Genomic DNA, 22,430 nt, shown 5'->3' with positions numbered 1-22,430 from the left:
AGACACCAAAGAAAGGCTTGACAGATGTTAACAAGAAGGCAGCTCAAAAGCAAAACCAAAAGATGCCTCAAAGTGACAGATGTTGAGAAAGACAGAATTTACAATTTTTTGACTAGTAATCAAAAGGAGCACAAAGTTGTTCTGCACAGAAGGCAGAAATGTGACAGCACTGCCAGGGCACCATGTGGCTCCTGCCAAGGCAGTCACACATGGCATTGGTGGTTCCAGCCATCAGTGAATGACTGGGAATAATGAAGGAATGCCAGAGTCAGGTCTTTAAACACCTAGGGAGTACCTTAACATCATTATTTGGGCATTTTCACTTGTGCTGCAGGAAGGCAAGCGTAGAAAGCCAGTGCTACCTCCTGTAATTAAAAAAACCTCCATGGGGAGCCCTTTGCAAAGCATTTCAGGGAATGACAGTTCCAGCTAACAGCACATCAACACTACTTTCTACTCCATACCAGGCTCCTTGGGAGGATACTACAGATCCTGTATCTCCTGTCAGCAGGATCCCACCTGTTATTCTGAGCATCCATGAAAAAAGGGAAATTGATCTTTTGCCTCTCTACATCTGTGAGTGATTATAGACACAGAGTTCATACAGCCTTGCTATCTGCAAAACCCAGGTAATTGTTCCTTTAATTTAGTCATCCACCTATTCCAGGTAATCTGTATCAGCAAACAGACATACTCTGCTTGTTCATTGAAGGGTTTTTTAATGTGAAGAGAAATGGAAGCTTCTGACTAACCACGCATGGCTCTGAGCTACATTAAAATCACTGTATTTTCAGCAGTTGCTGAGCTGTTCACACCATCCTAAAAAACTCTCAAGCGCTCCAGTCTTTCAACAGTCCACCCAATAAAGCTGATGTTGTGCACCAGGTATTCTGGAGGCATCTCTCAGCTGCAGCTGAAACCTGGCAGGATTCATCTTTTGCCCAAAATCCTGAGCCTTGCAGGAAAACAAGGCCAAAAAGCATGAATAACCTCAAGTCTTGACAAGCAAAGCTTTGTCCACGGGTCTGACTCCCAAAAGAAACATGATGATGTTTTTGACATACGAGTCCCATCTGTGCACCACGAAACAACAATGAAAAGGAGGATGATGCAAAGTCTTCTCAAACAGTCAAAATACAAAGAGAGCGTACGGAAGCTTGATGCAAAATCCAGAAATAGTCCAGGGCAGTGCTTGGGCATCACTAAAGGTTTAAGGACTACTGGGGATTATGTGGCCAGCCACAAAGTGTCTTGTCAGAGGCCAGGACTGTTCCCTGCTGCTGGGAGGAGCGAGCAGCCTGTGAGCCCCTGGCAGAGGTTTGGTGATCCGTTAAAAACCAGGAAGGGCCGGGGAGAACAGAGTCAGGCGGCCGAGCGCCGGCGGATCACGAACACGCCCCGCTGCAGCTGGCCCAGGTAGATCCTCATCTTGGTGCTGTCGCTGGTTTTCCTCACCCAGATCTGCAGGAGAGAAGGAGCAAAAAGAATGGGGCAGGGAGATTAATTAGGCGAGAAAAAGGGAAAACTCACAGAAAGCAATACAGAGACAAATTAACTCTGTCTTAGTGGCAGAGCTGAGCACCTCAGGGGGCACAGATCAATGAGGTTAATCCCTTCTCCCTCCCCACGTGAGGCATTTGCAACCTGAGCAGAAAATGAAACAAGGTATCTAAACTTCACCTCCTTAACTTCCTGCTCAAAACAGTCCTCAAGAAAAATTACTCTTTAAAGCACCACCAGGAAAGCAGGTTCCTCCTGCTACAGTTCACAACAGAACCCTGGCACTGAGCTTTGCCTAATCAAGAGTAAGTCTCTCTAGATCCACAGCTCATAAAATCATCTATCCTGGGATTTGCCCAGACAAGTAACTATTAGTCAAATGAAAAGCTTATTCTGATTTGTTCCATGAAGCTTTTCCCACAATGTAGCACAGAAATCGTGTCTGGAGATAAAAGGGCCTCTCTCTTAAACACCTGCATGGAAGGATTCCTACCACGTGTTCCAGAGGACAAAGTGCTGCCACCGAGGCAGCCACTCCAGAGAGTTTTTGAAATCACCTTCAAGGTGTTTAGATCTAAAAACATGTATTTTAAAAGTCAAGTCTGAGCAATTTCCTCTGCATTATATCCTTCTAGTGCATTTCAACATATTTAAATAAATACATTGAGCAATAATTATCCAGCTCTTAGTACTGGAGTCTTTTAGGAGGGAAGTCCAGTATTTCCTACTGCAAAGGATTATAAAGTTATGCTGGCCTATGATTTACACTAAACTTTTCTTTTTTTATAATTAGCTACAGGTCTGGTGCAGTAGATTGATTTAACTCTTATTATTTTAGTTATAAATTGACTTTATTAACAGGACCCCTCAATGTAAAATAAATTTAGTATTCGCCTGGATTTCTACTTCAATTATTTCTCCAGAGAAATTAAAATCAACATTCACTGATAATCAATCTCCCAACGGCAACATTTCCAAGGATTTGGCATGTTTTGCTTGCTAAAAGAATTCAAAAACCCACAAACTTTGAGCAACTGTAGGAAACAAACAAGTACAATTTTATATTCTACCACAGTACGATGGAATGATACATTAGTTTTGCTACATTACAGTAATAACTTTAAACAAATTTTAATGCATCCATGAGCACACTACCACTGGTTTTATCTGAACACCCAACTGAGTGCCACAACTGTCACTGAAAGGGAACAGCTGTGACACAAACAGATCCCACATGCAACTCATTCTGGGGAAAATAAAGTGTTTTCCCTTAGCTGCCACAACAAATTAAAGTTCCTTTATTGCCTGATTGAGAAGAAGTGCACTCAAGTCTATTATTTCTTTCCCTGAAGTGTCTGGAATCTGCAAGCAAAGAACAAAGTGCTCCCTTTTGCCCAAGTGCTGCAGGAGCTTGCAAAATGTAGGATTATCCTTCAGAAACAGAGCACACGTCTTCCCATCTCAAAAAGAGATTTCTCAAGTCAGTTTTATCTTGGGTTCAGCTTCTTTACACACCAGACAGAATCTATCTTTAGCCCTTACTAGACCCATATCTTTCCCCCCTTTCCTGACAAATAAAAGCAGCCCAGCACCTCGTTGGCACCCACAGAACTGATCACACAGCTGATTTTTGTGTTCTCTTTAGACTCCAGGTAAATAGCTTGGCTCTTGTGGTACCTGCAAAAAGAAAAGAAAAAAAAAAAAAAGAAAAATAAGAAAGGAAATGCATGAAACCATTATTGATAAAGCTGGACAGAGTAAATGTGAAGTCTGCCTTTCTTTCCACACAACTTTCTCCATCTTTGCAAAATAGTAAGTGATCTGATCACACACACACACACACTCTGCATTTAATCATATTTTGAAATGCAGGAGGGTCTTAGTTCACTGAAAACAGATTTCACAACTGCAAGGGGGAGAGGCAGAGCCCCAGCCACAACCCGGGGGAACAGTGACTGACAACACACCCAAGCTTCAAGGTTTAATCCAAGCAGCCTTTCCCATTTCAGACACAGGATGGATTTCAGAAGGCAACTCCTTATTATGCCTGACAAAATATGACAGAGCAAATCACAGATACTCAGCTTATTCCCCAATACAGAATTACTAGAGCACCACCACTAGCAAAAGTGAATTACCCTCAATCAGTGCAGTCTGTGCATTATTTAATGAGACTTCAAATTTCTAATGCTGTCGTGTTTTGTGAAAATACTCCAAATGGTAACTAATGGGTAACTGACTTTGTAACAAGCTGTAAATGTCCACCATAAGGAGGCCATGACTAAGCACATCCACTTCATCCCATTTTAGATCATATTTTAAGCTCTATATTGTTCTTAATGTGTTGTGTATAAAACAAAGCCTTTGAAATTTGTAACTCTGAATTGTTTGATTCTGTGACTTGCCTCTTTCACAGCCCACATTTGTCCAAGTGCTGCAGTGTGACAGCCCCAAAACCCCAGTTTCTGTTCATTCTGCCTCATTCTGTTCCATAGGCAGAACTAATTACACTGGGACAGGTGATTTTTAAGTAAATCATCTTAATCAAGCAAGCACCAAAACACTTTACAGTTATAAAAGCATGACTGTAGTTCCACCTTTCCCCTAATCATGATTTTATCTGGGCAATCCAAGCCGCAGAACCCCTGCACAGATATTCCCTCAGTAGCTACCCAGTGCAACCCCCTGCAGCCTGACTGCCATTTGCAAAATGCACAGATTTACTTAATCTTTACAGTTATTGCTAAAATAACCATACTGTACATGTGGAAGTCTTCCAATGGTTGATTCCACAATCTCTTCCTACTGGCTCCTGCACTCAGAATTTTCATAGTGTTTGCCAGTAACTGGAATGAGTGTCAGCTTTGAGCCTTCCAAACATACTCATTACCCATGGAGGGGGGCGTGGTGAGGGAATAAAAAAATCCCCAAATCCCGCAACCTTTAAAACAATGGTTGGGCACAGGTGTCTTTCTCCTTCATTTTGACAGAAACACTGTCAGTGGGTTCCAGGGCAGTGCAACAGCAACAATTATCTGAGCCAAAAAAAATCTGTTTAGCAAGTCCAGATGTCCTTAAATGATACCAAGGTACTCAATAAACTACTACAAACCCAAGGCCTCACTAAGATGAGACAAATCTCAGTCCAGCAGTGCCCCACCATGCCATGCTGTGAGTACTTAAGCAAGGATCTTGATACAATCAGCAGGAGTGCAGGAGATACCAGGGCAAACAACAGCTCTCAAGTATTCTGTGCCCACACAGACAATGAAATATTTTTTCCCCACTTTCATTTTTTGATTACCAAAGCTGATGACACACGTCAGAGGCTTCATTGGATTTCACATCATGAATTACTCTCCATCAGGAAATTAATGTTAATTGTGCACAGAAAAGGCAAAGAACCAAGTCAGCAGTGTTGCACTGTAGAGTTGTCTCAGCTGTCTCATGCTCCACGCTCACAGAGAGGGCAGCTGAAGGCACAGCACCCTGGTGCATTAGATACCTGGTCAGGTCTCACCCTTTTGCCAAGTTTATGTATCCAGAGAGAGACTGAATTGAGGAAATTACCTCAGATGAAAAATGCAATGGGGTTTAAATCAGCTTTCAAGAAAGCAGAGCCAAACAACTCTCGCTGTTGCAGCAGGTAAAACACACTAAGTGAGGCAAGCAGAACTAATTCCATTTCCTGCTATAAAATATTTTGTTGAAAGGCTGAGATTTCCAACTGCAACTCCATCAGAAGATTGAAAGAAATCCCTCTGCATTATTGTATGCAGCAAAGCTAAAAGCAAAAAGATGGTTGCTTTACAGGAACTGTGGTTTAGGATTTGCTGGGGGAACACAGAGCTCTGAGGATAAAATACTGAGTCTAATTCCACATTCACCTAAAACACTCCACTTTGGAGACGTCTGTGAAATGTCTCTGCAAGACCTCATGGGGTTCATTACTGGCCTTAAACATTCCCTGTTTTCAGGTAATTGTCATGCAAGGCTGCATCAGGAAACAGAGAAAGTCATTCCTGGCCTGTCAGGTTTAGGATTTCTGTGCATACCAGCACTCTTTATGCACTTTAGGAAGAATTACCCTCCCCCTACCAAGAGTTACTTCATTATTTTAAAACACCAGCTACTTTGCACAAGTACTATTACTATCAATCAAAAAAATCTAAGCAGGATTATTACAACCAAAAAAAAGGTAAAATACTGGTCTTAAAACAGCATAAGAACAAGACAGCCAGGAAAGACAACAGCTGGAATTCCTGACAATAAGACCCCCATGACAACTGAATTCAGCAAGATGAAAGTATCTGTTAAGTGGTTTTTCTGTCCCAGCTAGATAACCTTCAGAGAGAGCTGGTGCTTTGGTGAGATTCATCTGGGCTCACTGAAGCTCTCCCAGGTTTACATTTAATGGCAAGTTTTGAGCTTTACTGACAGATTACTTCAGATGCCTTTTTTTTTTCTTTCTTTCTTTTTTTACTATGAACACTTTTCAAGTACTCCATACGCTTCAAAATTCTGAAGAGTTTATTCATCCAAATATATCCTGGGGATAGTCACTTTATGAAAGCAAAAAAAAAGGCACTTGATGAATCTGTGGAGTAAGTAGCCTGTTAAGTTCTTACCTGCTTTATGCTTCATGGATGTTTGAACTGCAGGGAGCAGCTTTTATGAGAGCTGTGTACACTGAACTCTCAATTAAACTGCAGTCAGAAGGAAAAACTGACCAACTGGCCAAGGTGATTGCTGTGTAAAAAACCAGCTTCACAACTACTGCTGTGATAAAATTACAGCCTCATCATGTGTTATGTTGAGGCACCAGAACACTGAAGTGGGCTACAAATAAGCAGATGACTCGCAAATCGCTTTCTGCTCAAGGAGTTCAAGATTACCCCCTTGATTATCCAGGTTTGCAAGTCTCATGGATTAAGTTTAAGATCTGTTAAGACTCCTCTGCAGAATTTAATATTTTCCTTGTGTTTTGTGAGGCTTGTACAGCTGTATGGCCATAAACCTCAACAGAGATAAATCCAATCAGCAATTCTGAAGTTGCCTCTCCCAGGTGGGTTTGATCTTTAAAGGTTATTTGGATTTATTAGAAGCATTTTTCATCCTGAGCAGCTGGTGGACGATTTCTTCTGCCACCTTGTGGAACGCTGGGAAAACTGAACCTCAGGAATGTGAGTGTTGCTGACAGCAAATCATGGAGTGTCTGTATCCAAGCTGGGCAGCTTCAGTTACATACCACTGTGGCTGCTGCTGGCTCTCCTACCTCGTATTAGGTTTGACTTCCTGCGTGCCACAGTGGGCCATAGAAAAGATTCAAGTCTCCTTTTATTGGAGCCACCAGTTATCTCTGAAAGCCTGCACAGTGTAAACACTCCATCATCACCTCTGCTTTACTGGATCAATGCTGAGCCTGTGCAGGGAGCAGCAAATCTCTGCCCGAAAGCATTTTGTCCACCAATTCTTTGATCAAAGCCATTTCTCTCTGCAGCCTCTGCCTCCTCACTACCTAACATTCAGACTGATGAAAACAGAAATTCCCCAGGCCTCACCATCTCTTGTCATAGTAGAGTTTTCCATCTTCTATCCGAGCTTCAAATCGCTGTGCTGGAGACTCTGCTGGTGTAGCTGGGAGGTGCTCGGGAGAGGAGGGGGAAGCTGAAGACAGAAGAGACTCTGGTTAAAGACCAGCACGAGTCCATCAGCAGCACCTCTAACTGCAAAACTACAGTTAATAAGGTCATGTGTGCAGAAATAACAAGCAGAGAAAACAAAAACTCAAATATGCATCAGGAAAATATTATATATTGTGATGAGTAACTCAACCTCTGCCTCGAGTTAAAATATTCACTGAAATACAGCATTTATCTGAAAAAACATTTATGGATAAGTGATGGGCAATATGTCCTTGATTTTGTTTTAGTTATAATCCACAGTTAATTAGGTAAATATGGTTAAAATTACTGAGGCAAGTTAGTCCCACTCTGTCTTGAAATAAAGTGGCCAAACATCTACAATACCAGTCTCTGTTCAGAACAGCACCCCTGTGAACAAGTTCCAATGCATCTGCAACTCACCTGGTCTCTTGGGTGATTTAAGCTACATGGGAAGAGAGTAAAGCAGTGTTAGAGATCTGACAGGAGCCACAGAAGCTGCAGTGCTAATTTCGGATATCTTACTTTCCATGCTCTGAGTATTTCTATTTTAAATGCTCTGTTCAGTGGCATAACACATAACCAGAGCAGTGTGCTATAAACTGCCAAAGGTGCAGATAATCAATATAATGATACAAAAGCCCAAAACCCTGAACTTCAGAGCAAACCCATCTAACACACTATTTTTGAACATGATACAACATTTCTCAGGGTACACAAAATACAGGAGATAAATCACTAGAGAAACCTCAACAGCTGGCACAAAACCAGTGTCCCACTACCATCCTCAAATGCCTTAAGGAGCAGCTTATATTCTAAAAAATTAGATAAGCCTTCAAGTGTTCAGCAAGAAAACAGTATGTTAATCCAAACTAGAAAAACTATAAACATGCACACTGCCCCTTACCCAGCTTGCTGAAATACTCTGACAGCAGGGAGAAAAAAAAAATTAATTAAAAAACCTACCCCACACTAAGGCCTAAACCAAAGGCAGACTATGATCTCCCAGAAAAAACACTGACATCTGTTCAGCCATGAGGAAGAAACTCCTTAACATAGCTCATCCCTTGGTTCAGACAAAAGGTAACATTTTTAGGTGACAGTCATTCTAATTAGGTTAATTAAACCTCAATAAAAAGGAGGAGATACCATCTCACTAAACCTTTTATTGTGCTACTTCAGAAAGCCTACAGGGATGAAATAGTCCCACATCTCAAAAAGGAGCATAAAAGAGATCTCTTCTCTTCAGGGGAAAGCATTTGCCTTCTCTTTAAAACAAAGAAATACCATCAAACAACAATCCCTACCTTATTCAGCGTCCTTAGGTCCTCCATTATTTGCTCATCAGTCAACAAATAATTTAGCTGAGGTATCCAGAATTAAGGTTTCCATAAACTCTTGACAAGCAAGGCTAAAAATTAAAGGTCAATGACATTTCACTCGACTAAATGTAAGCCAAAAGGTTTCCAGGATTTTAATAAATGTCTTACTTGAGCTTTTTTTCTTTGTCAGAGGAATTAATGTAAGTCCATCCCCACTGTCTTAGCAGCAGAGTGCAAAATCATTTTAACTTATTCAGACACAACCATCAATGAAAAACCTTGACTGCACTGACATTGACTTCATGGAGGCATCAAGCACCAGCATTTTCAGTGTTTTTCATCTTGTATTTCTGTGGAGAAGAGTCTGTGAGCTGAAACAACAGACTCACTTCAGGTTTTTACAATGAAGCTAAATCCCACTTAAACCTAGTTAAACAAAACTTTGTGTGGCTGGGGATAAATAAGAGCCTACAATGCACCTGAAAACAAACCCAAAACCTGAGAAAATACAAGTAAGTGTATGATAATCTTATTAGAGGTCTGCTGTATTTAGTTTCTTCACAACAAGTGTTTAGCCAAAAGTATTCAAAGTATTAAACTAAAGTTAACAGTTGCTGGGCTCCATTGCAAGGATTTTGGTTCTGACAGACTTTAATCCTCTCCCAGTGAGCAAAGGCAGAGACTTTCATTCTGTGGCTGCTGTATCATGCTCAATTAGCAGGTCATGTTCACCATGAAACTCATTTACTTTGCATGAGATAGGGGCACTAATAAATGATTTTTTTTTTCCTGAAAGAGTGAACAGAATCTCCAACCAGAAGGAGGTTAATTGAAACTGGAGATGCTCATGACCATCCTGCATGAACTCCAAAAGTTCAAGGTTTGATATTGCCTTCAGAAAATGAGAGTCACTCAGATAAGTTTTTTTTAATCTAAGACATACAAGTTTAGAATCTAATAAGAAGCCTCTGCAAAGCAAATATCCTTGCCTTCCTCTCCAGGTGAATTTAATATACAAATAGAAAAAGTGCCTGTCATCACAGAGGAGCTAAAAACGTATTTCCAGAAGCCAAGGAACATTTTAATTCTGAGACATGCAGCAAGGCAGATGCTAAGGATTACACAGACATGTTTTTCTGTCTCTTGTGATACACGAAAACAAGATGAATCTTCATCTTTTCTCATTCAAAGAACAAAATCTAGCACTCCTTGCTTTTGCTATGCATGTCTGGATTAGAGATCTGAAGCCTTTATCAGAAATTGAAGAACTAGTTTGATATGACAAGTATGATCTTTCTGGTAAATGCTTTGTCATGTCTTGAAATAAGAAAAGCTTTGGCTCATGTAAAAAGCCATTTACTATCTATGGAATCAATTATCTCAGCATATATATATTTATATGTAATGTTTGTTTAAAGTTTTTCTTTTGTGAACTCAATTGCCTGTAGAATTCAAACTATTCTCACTGACAAAAAAAAAGTTCTCTCATGATACTGTAAGGTTTAAGTTAGGATACCAAGGGATCTCCAAACACTGGTTTCAATATATGTATTGTATTATATATCTGCTATATTGCTTTAGCACACATCATACAGGACAACTGTGCTTCAGTATTTCCCAGGTTAAAATCTGAACCTGACATTTCATTTCATTTTCCTTGCTGTACAAAACAACAGAGGGGTGGGTAGCACAGTGGCTGCAAACCCAACAGTGGCTCCATGAAAGGATATCAGGGGCAGGTTTCCTCCTCTTGTCTGGGATAGGAACTGGATCATTTGGTCTCCGTCTCAGTTTCCTTGTCATAATAGGCTTCACTTCCATTGAATCTGTAGAGTAATGAAGTTGGAGAGCTGATAAGACCAGAGAGAAAGGAGTAAGCAGCAGCAGCTTTCTACACAAGGCACAAGGAAAATAATCTTTCCTCTTTCACACAACAAATTGCCTTTTTTTTTTTTTTTTTTTTTTTTTTTTTTGTGATAGCTTCCAGCATGGAAGTGCTGACAGTGAATCCAAGTTCTCTCTCCCATCAGGTCACTGTTCAGTGCTGCAATGCCATGGTTACAGCTGCTCCAGGTACAGATAAGCAGCACAATGATGCTACAAGGATTCAAGGCAAATTCTTCTCATGCTAATGTTATCTGCTTGGGAACAGAGCATTTAAAAGGCCAAGTTCATGGAGTTCTTTCCCAACCCAACTTGGATCATTAATAGCATGTAAAACATCAGCTACAAATCAATTGCTCTCATCTACAAGGCAGAAAAACAGCTTTGTCAAAAGATTAGAGAAAATTTCTGCATTGAAGACTGATACAAGTCTGCTGGAGTGATTTCAAACAAACAGTATTTAAATTCAGATTATCTAAGAATGATTAATGAAATGAGCCTAATTAATAACACACAGAGCAGCAGTTGACAGGAAGTAAACTGCAGCATATGCACTGAGGAAAAACAAGAAAGTCTGTTAAAAACTTAAAACACCAGTCTCATCACCAGGTAATTATCTGCACTTCGTTTGTCCGAATGTCTACAGGTAACCTTTACTGAACAACTTCACTGAAAAATCTCACAACTCATCCTTAGTTCATGAAGTTATGCTGAACTGGCAGCCAACAGACCATATCATAAATGCCAAACACATCATTCCACCTCCCTTTCTATGTGCTGAGATTTATTTGTTCATCTCTAAGCACCCCTGAATCACACCCTGGGTAGCACTTCAACCTGTGAAGCCCCTTTGGCTCCCTCTAGACCCTAAAACCTTGAGCAGCTCTGCACGTGGAAAATACACCGAATTCCTTCTCTCATCTCAAAGGTGAACAAGGATGACCATGAGACCAGACTTCGTAAATAAATAAAAGAAGTTACCAGGGAAACAGCATAACTCAAGCTGATTTCAAGTCCACATCAGCCCTGAGAGTTTGTATGAAGCTAAGAGTACCATTTAATATGCCAGAACATGGTTTAATTCTTACTTCTGAGTATTCATTAAATTTATATAAAAACCTGTAGATACCATGCATGAAAGGTGTAACTCATGGACAGGCCTCGGCAACAAAACCAACATTATCAGTCCATGAAGTGCAAGAGTTGCTCTCAGAGCATCAAATCAGACTTTGGTCCACTATCACAGCAACAGAACTCTGCAGGAATAATTAACCCCTGACATGGCTCCCCTCTGTCCATTACCACAGAACACTGCAAGGCACCAAGGGTACCAACTGTCTCAAAAAATCTGTCCATTTAATAGAAATTTTCTAGAGCCTGGACACATATGTAACCCACAATTCTATTTTTTCTGGCTTTAAGCAGCATATTTCAACCTTTATTGTTTGGCTTTCTTCAACTACTTGACCACCCAGTCCTGCAGGAAGACCAGGACACAGCTTTACAAGCTGGCATCACTGGTTAGGTCAATACTGTGACATATCTCAATAGTTCTACTGCTACATCAGGGAACCAAAGCAGTGTCTTTCCCTGCATATAAGCAAGCCCATCATCCACTCTGCTGCTCCACTGGCACTGCTTGATTCACCTGGTAGCAATCCAGGTCACTGCATTTTGAGCTGCTTTCTCCATTAAAAGACCCTCAATTTGTGTTCTGCCCCCCTGGCATTTCCCACCAGCGGTCCGTGTAAACCAGCACTGCCACCTTCTCCTAAGCACTGCCACCTCCACTCCTAAGCACTGCCACCTCCACCCCTAAGCACTGCCACCTCCACCCCTAAGCACTGCCACCTCCACCCCTAAGCACTGCCACCTCCACCCCTAAGCACTGCCACCTCCACCCCTAAGCACTGCCACCTCCACCCCTAAGCACTGCCACCTCCACCCCTAAGCACTGCCACCTCCACCCCTAAGCACTGCCACCTCCACTCCTAAGCACTGCCACCTCCACTCCTAAGCACTGCCACCTCCACTCCTAAGCACTGCCACCTCCACTCCTAAGCACTGCCACCTTCACTCCTAAGCACGGCCACCTCCTCCTAAGCACGGCCACCTCCTCCTAAGCACGGCCACCTCCTCCTAAGCACTGCCACCTCCACACCTAAGCACTGCCACCTTCACACCTAAGCACTGCCACCTTCACTCCTAAGCACTGCCACCTCCTCCTAAGCACGGCCACCTCCACACCTAAGCACTGCCACCTCCACACCTAAGCACTGCCACCTCCACACCTAAGCACTGCCACCTCCACCCCTAAGCACTGCCACCTTCACCCCTAAGCACTGCCACCTTCACCCCTAAGCACTGCCACCTCCTCCCCTAAGCACTGCCACCTTCACCCCTAAGCACTGCCACCTTCACTCCTAAGCACTGCCACCTCCACCCCTAAGCACTGCCACCTCCACCCCTAAGCACTGCCACCTCCACCCCTAAGCACTGCCACCTCCACTCCTAAGCACTGCCACCTCCTCCTAAGCACTGCCACCTCCTCCTAAGCACTGCCACCTTCACCTAAGCAGAAGCAGAGTGGGTAACACAAATGACAGGTGCTTATCTTCTTTACCTCCTGTTAATTCCATGGTTAGCTTCTCATTCTCAATCATCTTCTTCTTCTCTTCCAACTCCGCTATCAGATTTTCTTTAAGCTCAATTTTCTTATCTTCAAACTCCTTTGCTGCTGCTTTCTTTTCCTTCACATAATTTTTCTCCACCTGATCTGTCTAATGCAAACCCAAAGAGCAAGAAGGTTAATTAAGCACTCAAGTTAATGACATCACAACAGCTTTTCAAACGTTTTATTGGTCAGCTTTTCAGTTCAAAACCGGTGTGAGTTCTAAAGATTATCAATATTCACAATCTACAGAAAAACATCTAAATATGATTATCGTGCTATTATATTGGCAAAAGAATTAGTTGTAAAAAGACATTTTAATGTTGCATAACAAATCAAGTGTCTAGCAGAGAGCTCTGCAGATTTATAAACAGCACTTATCACCTTAAACACCCTTTTTAGACCAGCCCAGGGCACAGCCAGATACAAGAGGCCAATAGCAAACATTTAATTCTACTTTAACAAAAGTGCAGAAGTTACTTGAGGTAATACCAGCAGTAAGCTCTACTATATCTCAAATGTAACAAGCCAGCTTGAGGAAGAAAATTTCTTTTAAGCCTTCTGGGAAAGCAAGCCCAAATACAAGTTGATAAAACAAGGTTTATGCCTCTTCCATCTAATTAATGCATATTTTTGATAAATTAAGAGTACTTACTTCCAGCTGCAGGAACAGTTCTGAAACACAAGAAATACTTAATTTATTACCTTCAAAGCTGCACGAAATTACTTCCTTAACATTTTAAGCCATTGAATATTGCAGCCAAGACAGGAAGTGAACCAAATAATGCATGTACTTATCCAACCTCTGCTCTGACTTCACAGCTTTATGTTGAAAATAAAGTGACTATGAAGAAGTTCCACAAAAATGCACTGTTACTAGAGGTTTTTTACAGATTGCCACCACACTGAAAAGCTTCCAGTATTCTACACTATTCGGTTCAGCTACTATTCCCAGAAGTACTAAACAGGCAGTCCATCTTCCAGTTTAATTAATCAACTAATAATAGAAACTTGAAATATGCAGCTAAATATTCAAAAGTTTTAGCCAACTTCATGAATCTCAGCAGTGACTGGTTCACAAATAACTCTGCAGCTGTCAGAGGCTCAAATGTGTGATTTCAGGCTGGTTAAGCCAGGGGCAACAACAGAATTGTTGTGCAGCACTGAGGGTTAATTGCCAACATATGGCTATGATTAGTTCGAGTCAGGCCTATGGATGAGGTGAGTGGATTTCTGGGTGTGAAATAGTTCTGCTGATGATGCTTGTGCCATCTCTAACAACTTGAGATTAAGCAAGATGGGACCCTTCTTGCATTTCTTGGAGGAGTAATGCCCGAACCAAAATTTTTACTCAAAAGAGTGGCAACAAAAGCAAACTAAGGCCCCTGATCAGCCCTCAACTCACCACATTTCACCAGCATACTAAGCTTTGGCAATACCTGAAATAGTAAAAACTTCTGCAAAGATCACAAGCTTCAAACATGTTTTGGAGAAGGCTGTAGTAGCAACACTGTACTACTCCACTATTTAAAAAAAATTTTAAAAACAGCAATAGATACACACCAAATATGAGAATGGTGCAATAAAAATCAAACTTCCTATTTGCAAAGCATGAAAGCAGCATTATGCAGACAATCAAATACAGGTAAATCTAAACTGTTGTTTTAACAAACCTCAGCATGGCAAGGACAAACATAAAAGACCTTGATTCCCGTAGTACAAGCAGCTGGATTTTTTAACCATAAAATTCCAAGTGATCACCACCTGCCCTCCTGTGGAAGAACTCTGCTGCTGCAGCACTGCTTGTGGCCAGCCAGAAATACCAGTTTGCACTTAGGCTTAATTTTATCAAAACAGCCCAGGCTTGCCAGAATGCAGCTCTAGTGCATATGAAAGGTCTTTCTGAAGGTCCTTTCCAACCTAAATCATTAGTGAAATTCATCTCAGGGGACAGATTCCTGTCATCAAGAAGTTGTTCAAACCAGTTCAGTTCCTCAAGCAAATCCTTTACCTTCCCAAGCACTTCCAGAAACACAGAACTGCCTTCTTTTTCTAAAGGAGGAGCAGCTACATTTCCTATTTCCACATAAAGCCTTCTATAAAGGCCCTGCTTCAATATCCAAGGTAAGAACTACTTGAAAGTGAACAAGCAAGAGTGAGGGCAAGCAGATGGATCGGATTCCCAAGCCATTCCTTTACAGCAACACAATAAAAACACCCAGAAGGATGAGCACTGGGCACTTCAAAAATTAACTTGGGCCTTTGCTCCTTGAAACAGAGTAGGACACAAAGTCCAGGCAGCCCATTCCATGGCACAGTCATGCAGAACAACAGTTCCAGTAGCAAATCCTCTGTATTCATTGCTCCAGGGCATAAAACAGATCTTTGGGAAAGCACGTGCTCCTAACTTCCCACTCCTGCAAACTGAAGGAGACAGGGCACCCAAAAGCTTCAGCAAGGGCCACAAGACAACAAACCAAAGTGGGAGAGGGAGGGTTAGGCAGACAAAAATAAAATAACCTTTTTACTTGTGCTGTTTCACACAAATGAAGACTAAAACTGTTTATCAGTCAGCAAACAGTGCTGATCAAGGGAAAAAAATGATCAAGGTAGAGCCTGTCATGTTTGGTGGACTCTGAAAAAACCCTAATATATACCCAAAGATCCCTCTGCTCCAGCAAGTTCCTTTTCTTTAAAGGGCAGAATTACCTCTTTTTTACTTCAGGTGTTATACAAGACACACATTTAAGTTATTTGCAGTGTTTTAGAGAGAAATTCCATTTACCTGCATTTCGTATCCTTTCTTTGTACTGCTGGTCCAACTTTTTCATCCTTTTCTGATACTCCTGAAGAGTACCTAGTGGAAATAAATTGTATATTCCCATTGAATTTTTTTTCCCCAAGTATTAAATATCCTCAAGGAGCCATACACCACTCAAAGCACATTCCCTGCTTTTGTGAAAAGGGGATTACTCCTTTTAAGAAATGTTTTAGCACAGAAGCTTAACTACAAGTGGAGTTAAGATGGAGAAAAGATGGGAAGCAGCTGGATTTTTAACTCTGCAGCACAGCTGAGAGCCAATGTGCAGTGAAGGACACCGTTCCCATCTTTCAAACCCCCCCTCCTTCTGTGACATTTGGAAAGTGCTGAAAATAAACAAAGCTACTCTTCGAAGCTTACCTTCCTGCAATTGCTGTAACTGCCTCTTCAGAGATGCCAGTTTGTCCTGATACATCCTGCAAACACAGCAGGAAACTTTAAACACCAAGCACACATAGTTTATTCCACCACCTCTTTAAGTTACATGTTTACACAGAATCAAAAACTTTTCAAAACTTCAAGAAACAAATGAACTACAAACTAAAAGAATTTTATTCAAATGAAAGGTTCTCATTGTTTTAAAAATTCTGGCACTTTGGTTCTACAATGGGTTTACAATTTGGGATAAAATGGGATTTTTTTTTTTTTTAATGTCGAAACCTAAAATGACATTTAGATCTACAGACACCAGAAACTTCACAGTAGAATCATTCTTCCACTATGTCAAGTTTTGTTATCTGTGTATTAGCTCCTCACATTATTAAAAAAAACACCAAAGTCTATTCCTGGCGCTGCTGCAAACCTGCCTTTCTTTTACCACACATCTGTGGTTTAACACTGGCCAGGTCTTCCTGACTTGTATAAAAACAGGTCTCTGCCAGTAAGCAAGAACTCAAAGTACTGCCAAATGCTCCTGAACACCATGGGGAAACTATTTCAAGTCTCCAAAAGTCCATTTCTGATTCAGGACTAGAATTCAATTGTTTAAGGCATTTGGACAGGCATCTTACTTCTCCTTAGCTTATCTAAAGCAGAGCCTTTATTTTATTTAAAGGATCTGTCTGCAGCAGGATCTATTTGCAGCTGCTCCCAGAACTCATAATTATTTCTTTGCCTAAAACAGCAGCAGGCCTTAATTCCCTGAATTTATATAGAACAGAGAAAGTAACTGGGGAGAGCAGAAATACAAGTGTATGGACTCATGAGCTATTCCATTGGGGTAAGCACTTTGAACTCCCCATCTTGGCCCAAAATTTTGCCAAGTTTTAGGCAATAAACACCCCCAAACCCACAAATAAACAGAACTTCACCTTACTTGCAATTTGAATGGGTTACTTACTGTTCTTTCATTTCTACAAAGTCCTCCTCCTCATGCTTTGCCAGGTCTGTTTCGCTGGCATCCTCAGTGTCTAAATGTGGCAAAAAACAACTTGTTAAAATTTAAGAAGTATTTTTAAAAAACCCAAACTAAGTAGTAAATTATTTAAAAACAAGGAAACAGGCAAACAAAGTCCCCAAACCTCAGCCAATTTAACAAAGACAACCCGAGAGATTAATTCAGGATTGAAATGAAACATCTCAGCTTCCTACAACTGTGAGTTTTGCAGTGCAGCTTTGTATAAAGTCTGAACAACTTCAGCTTCAGAGAGCCTGGGAATTTCTTCCCATTTAAGACAACGGGCTCTCCATTAACACTCACACAGGTGAGACACAGACAGTCTAAAGACTAAAAGACATTTCACAAACTTGTTACTAGAGTCCCACCGACTCAGTGCTGCTCGGGATGACCACGAAGATCTCACCAAAGAGAGCAGTTACTGGCTGGGATCTGAACTTCTCAGCTACACTTCACTTAGAAGTACTTCAACACTCAAACAAATACCAGCACTGCCATAAAGATAGCTGCATCTTATAAATAGACAGTATAAACTATAAATAAAGTAAATCACTGTGGGATTGCTAGTTTTCTGCTAAGACTTTTCAGGCTTCCCTTTATAATATGTGGGTAGCTAAGAATCCATTACCTTTCCAAAGAGGGGTCAGTGTGCCCAGACTTTATAGGGTACAGATGAGAAACCTAAACCACAACTAATTCCCTACACATAGAAGGGGGGCCCAGCCCCTTAGACAAAACCTTTCTCAGATTTTTCTTAATCTACAAACAGTTTAAGCTTAAGATAAAATTTAACACACCAAAGCTAAACCAACAAGTTTTTTAACTGTAAGAAATGTACTTAAGTGTGTGTGTCACCACAAAGGACTTCCATACTGTTGCGCGAACCCTCATTGACCCTGTCACCCTCTGCATCTGTAACATCATCCCATCCATAACCAGGCCAGAAGGGATGGAGAGCTCTGCTGCCAGCAACAGCCACTGTCCAAGAGCTCTTCTACATCCCCCTTATCTGCTATTTTATGCCCTCTACACTCCTGGATACTCTGGGTTTTACTTAATTTCTTCTTCTCCCCTGCTCTCTGGTTCTCCTACTGTCACATCCTCCTGCACTGCTATACTTCTGTCCACGCTTTCTCCTCCCTTAGCCGCCTCCTTCCCCCTCCAAACTACGGAAATAAAACCAATATAGTAGATTTCTCCACTGTTTCCACCCTGCTGTCCCACTCAATGCCCCCGCTCAGCGCTCTCCCCTATCCCACTGCCTCCTCCTCACCTGCGAAGCCACAACTCCACCTCTCCGGTGGCTTCGCTGTTCTCTCTTCCGCGGGGAACCGCCGCAACCCGACAGGTAGGTCCTTGCTTCCTTCGGGTGTTCTCGCCGCTCCGAACCCTTTAAGCACCCTGCCCTTCCCCAAGCGCCCTGCGGAGAGGTCCCCTCCATCCCACACCCCCACGAGAGCCCCCATTCCAACCCCCTGTCCCACCCCGTCCCCGGGAACCAACCCGCCCCCTCCCCACACACCCTCGTCGGAGTCGCGGGCCCGGGCGCTCCGCTCGCCGTCCTCCTCCTCGGCGCTCTCCAGCTCCTCCTCCTCGTAGTAGTCGGGCGCGGGGGCCATGGCAGGAGCGGGCGGCCCCGGCGGGGCTGCGGGCGGCGCGGACACGAGTCCGGCCGCGCTCATGGCCGCGGGCGGGACGGAGCGGCTGCCGCTCGGCAACCGCGGCGGGAACCGCGGCCGCGCTTCCGCTTCCGGGCGGCGCCGGGGCCGCGGCGCCCCCGCCCGGCCAACGCGGAGCCTGCGGGCCAACGGATCACGGGTTCGAGTCCCGGCCCCGCCCGGTGCGTGCGGCGAGGTTAAACTCTGCTGGCGGTGGGATTTAACTCCTCAGCGGATTGTGGCCACCTGGGCTCGTGTTCGTGGACCTGGCTCTGCTCAGAGGTGCCAAGAGACAGAACAAGAGCAGCGGGCAGAAACGTGCACAGGAAGTTCCACCTAGACACGAGGAAGAGCTTCTTCGCTGTGCAGTTAGCAAACAGTGGAACAGAGACCAGAGAGGCTGCGGAGTGTCCCTCACTGGGAATATTCCAGAACCGTCTGGACACAATCCGGTGCCACGTGCTCTGGGATGACCCTGCTGGAGCAGACGATCCCTCTGTGATCCCTTCCAACCTGACCCATTCTGTGATGTTATGATACAGACACACAGCAGAGCTGTTCCCCTGGCACGGAGCAGGACCTTGCCTTGTTGGGGATGGACTCATTAGGACACTTGTACTCTTTCGAATTTCATTATATTTTAATAGACAATATTTCCCTGTTCCTCCATACTCTCAGCAGAGCCCCGCCACGGCACTGTGATCTCACCCAGGTGAATCAGTTGCTTCCTGCCAGTGAGCAGCAGCTTTTGTAGAACATGTGCCCAGCATCTGCCAGGTACTGGTTATCCTCCTGACCAGACACTGCTACAAAAATAACGATCAAGATACATATCCTGTGGTGAGAGTCATATGCAGGATCCCACTCCATCTGAAAATGCCTCACATTGGTATTTCAGAGTAAATAGCTCATGTATCTTATTTCTACAGCTCTAATTCACCTGGGAAGGACTAATTAATCTCATCACCTCCAGCACAGCCACACTAATCGCTCACCTTCAGCTGTGAGGTGCATTCCTCACATGCACATCTTACTGACTCACTGAGGCATTACAAACACCTCACCGAGGGGAAGGAAATGGGTTTGATCTGAAGCACTGAGCTCCAAAACCTGCAGCGCTGCTCCAAACCCGCCGAGCCGGTGCTCAGCGCCCGGAGCAGCACCAGGTCACACCGTGTTCTGAAAGGACCTGTAATAACGCAGCGCAGCCGCTTGGCTTTCCTGCCGTTCACCCCAAAGGTCTGTTTGCCCAGACTGACAATTTTTAACTCGGAACACCCACGCCAAGTATGCTCCGTACCTCTTTCCATAAGTCAATATTGCCTCTAACAAGAGACGAGGCTGAGGGACGGCCAAAAGTCGGCACCCGTCCAAGCAGCTCCCAGAACTTCTGGGAGCGTTTTTGTCTCAGAGGAGAGACACCACCAGAGCTGCTCACCACCTGTCCTTTTCCAAGGAATGCTGTGGGTTATCAGCATTTTGGAAACCCCTCCTTTTCCCTTCTCCCCGCTCAGGCAGCGTGGCTGGCAGGGCTGCCTGCGGCCACCGGGTGAACAGGAAAGGGCGTGGTGGCGGCTGCCGCATCGCATCGACTGCCTGGTGCCCACGGGTTTGCCCTCTCCCCAGACTCACATCTGGCTTGAGCTCCTCAAATCACTTCCCAAAGCCATCCAGTCACTGAGCTAAAAATAAAATGGGGCTGCAGGATTCAAGAACTAATCAGAGCCCACTCAGAGCTTTACAAACACTAGTATTTCTCTTTTCTCCTCTATTTCCTGTCTGTATCTGTTCCATCTGTCCACGTACTCGGCTCACCAGCTCCCCTGCCAGCCGGGTTTGTGCTGCTGGGGATACCAAACCAGTTTTAAGTGTCTCTGAATCGCAGCTGCCCTCCCAAGGATCATCTGCCCTGCCTCACTGCTGCCTCAGCACACTTCCTGTTCGGAGCTGATCTGGCCTCCCAGCACAGCCCTTCACACACCGGGCAGGTGCAGGCACCTAAACGAGGGCACAGGAACACCCTGACCAGGAGCTGTGTGCACCCAGTGGGTAAAAAACCTGCAAACTGCTGCTGATGCAAAGCTTTCTAGCTCATTCTGTGGTCAAAGCTGGGATCTCGCAGTTGCTCCCTCCATGCTAATTCCTCCTGTCTAATAGGAGCCTGCTGGAGACACCCTCTGCTGTCATCTCTCAGGCATTCAGTGGGAACCCGAGGGAGGAGGCTCAGCTTTAAGGAATGCCATGTTTCCCTTACAAATGCAGAAACTTAACTGTCTCCGCCCCAAGGAGTTGTCAGGGAAAGTGTAAAGTTCTCTGCCGAGCTGTTGTTCTTGGCTCGTGCTTCCGTCAGAGCTGTTGTTCTCATCACAACTCAGTGCTTTATACACACTCAGTTTGGGGAGAGATCTCTGCCTCCTGCTTGGTCAGCGTCAGCTTTTCACAGAGCTGCTGACAGATGAGTCGTGCTCACTGTGCTCTTCTTTCCACTTGTAAGAAAGAGGGGGGAAATAAAGTTATGGAGCTCAGCTCATAAACAGGAAACTCATTGTGTGAAATTACTCGACTACAATGAGAAAAGCTGGTATTGTACCTTGGCCTCTGAGGCACAGGACACACCAACACCCCTCACCTGGGACTCAGGGCTCTCAGGTTTCTGTACCTGTGGTTTCACACAGCTCTCTGAGGATGGTTTTAGAAGCCCAAGAAGGGGAACAGCTGTCAGGAGCAAGTTGGCAGAATGAGGCTGCACGAGGTACTGGCAGATAAAGCTCTGCTCCTTCAGTTTTATTTAGAAAAATAGTTAACACCCCCCCCCATAAGCCTCTACAATTACGAAGTGTTTAGGTTCAGAAGCCTTGGAGAACCCCCAAGTGTGGGAGAAACAGCATGAACTCACCTTACCCTCTCTCTGCTCTAAGCAATTCCTAACCCAGAGCTCTCACCCCCTGCTACGACTCCTTTTCCTTTGGGGCTTTGCTACCAAATCACAGCTACTCCTACTTGGGTACCAGAGGCCTCTTCCTACTGGGACCTGCCACAGGACACACAGCCCTTATCAAAGCTCCCCCAACACCTGCAACAGAAGCTGCAGAGCTGCCTTTTTATGGAGCCCAAACACTGTCCCCTCATACAGGAGCTGGCTGTGGGCCCCAGCACACCCCCCCACCACACACACACTCACTTAAGACCACTATAGACCCTGACAATGTACACACACACACACACACACACGCACACTCACCCACCCCTGAACTAATTATGGGCCCTAACACCCCACCCACCCACACACACCCACACACACACACACCCACCCCCGAGCCTGATATGGGCCCTAACACCGTTCCCCATACTTGAAACCACTGCAGACTCCAACAGCCATCCCCCTCCCCAACACACACCTGAGGTTACTACGGCCGCTCGGCCCCTCACCCTCCACTATAGGTCCATAAGTCCCTCACACACACCTGAACCCGCTGAGGGTCCAACCACCCCCCCATACACACCTGAGATCAGTA

The 22,430-nt window shown here is 43.9% G+C and overlaps 1 protein-coding gene across 3 annotated transcripts; it reads right to left on the bottom strand.

Moving 5' to 3' along the window:
• Positions 1-699: 699 nt before the first annotated feature.
• Positions 700-22,122, bottom strand: SUDS3 (SDS3 homolog, SIN3A corepressor complex component). Of its 3 annotated transcripts, none has more exons than XM_069030516.1 (14): positions 21,812-22,122; positions 21,506-21,630; positions 18,780-21,401; positions 17,201-17,270; positions 16,222-16,277; positions 15,826-15,897; positions 13,696-13,715; positions 12,993-13,149; positions 10,216-10,311; positions 8,471-8,532; positions 7,587-7,608; positions 7,062-7,167; positions 3,093-3,177; positions 700-1,461 (listed from the first exon to the last, which is right to left on the bottom strand). In XM_069030516.1, the coding sequence occupies exons 3-14, from the start codon at positions 18,937-18,939 to the stop codon at positions 1,363-1,365; spliced, it is 1,005 nt and encodes a 334-aa protein (XP_068886617.1). In that variant the 5' UTR covers positions 18,940-21,401; positions 21,506-21,630; positions 21,812-22,122; the 3' UTR covers positions 700-1,362. The 3 variants fall into 3 exon arrangements, with proteins under 3 accessions (XP_068886617.1, XP_068886616.1, XP_068886618.1); XM_069030515.1 differs by having other exon boundaries at positions 21,545-21,630; XM_069030517.1 differs by having other exon boundaries at positions 21,575-21,630.
• Between the last annotated feature and the right edge of the window lie 308 nt (positions 22,123-22,430).

The sequence above is a fragment of the Aphelocoma coerulescens genome, chromosome 15 (assembly GCF_041296385.1).
Source record: "Aphelocoma coerulescens isolate FSJ_1873_10779 chromosome 15, UR_Acoe_1.0, whole genome shotgun sequence".
Classification (NCBI taxonomy): Eukaryota; Metazoa; Chordata; class Aves; order Passeriformes; family Corvidae; genus Aphelocoma; species Aphelocoma coerulescens.
Note: the sequence above shows the minus strand (reverse complement) of the source record. Positions and strands in the feature narration are given on the sequence as shown.

Excerpts from the sequence above, each read along its gene's own strand:
- SUDS3 (XM_069030516.1), bottom strand. The coding sequence starts at position 18,939 with ATGAGCGCGGCCGGACTCGTGTCCGCGCCGCCCGCAGCCCCGCCGGGG. Across the intron at positions 16,278-17,200 it reads TTTGTAGAAATGAAAGAACA|GATGTATCAGGACAAACTGG; the intron begins GTAAGTAACCCA and ends CTGTGTTTGCAG. Across the intron at positions 1,462-3,092 it reads GTTCTGTGGGTGCCAACGAG|ATCTGGGTGAGGAAAACCAG; the intron begins GTGCTGGGCTGC and ends TCTCTCCTGCAG.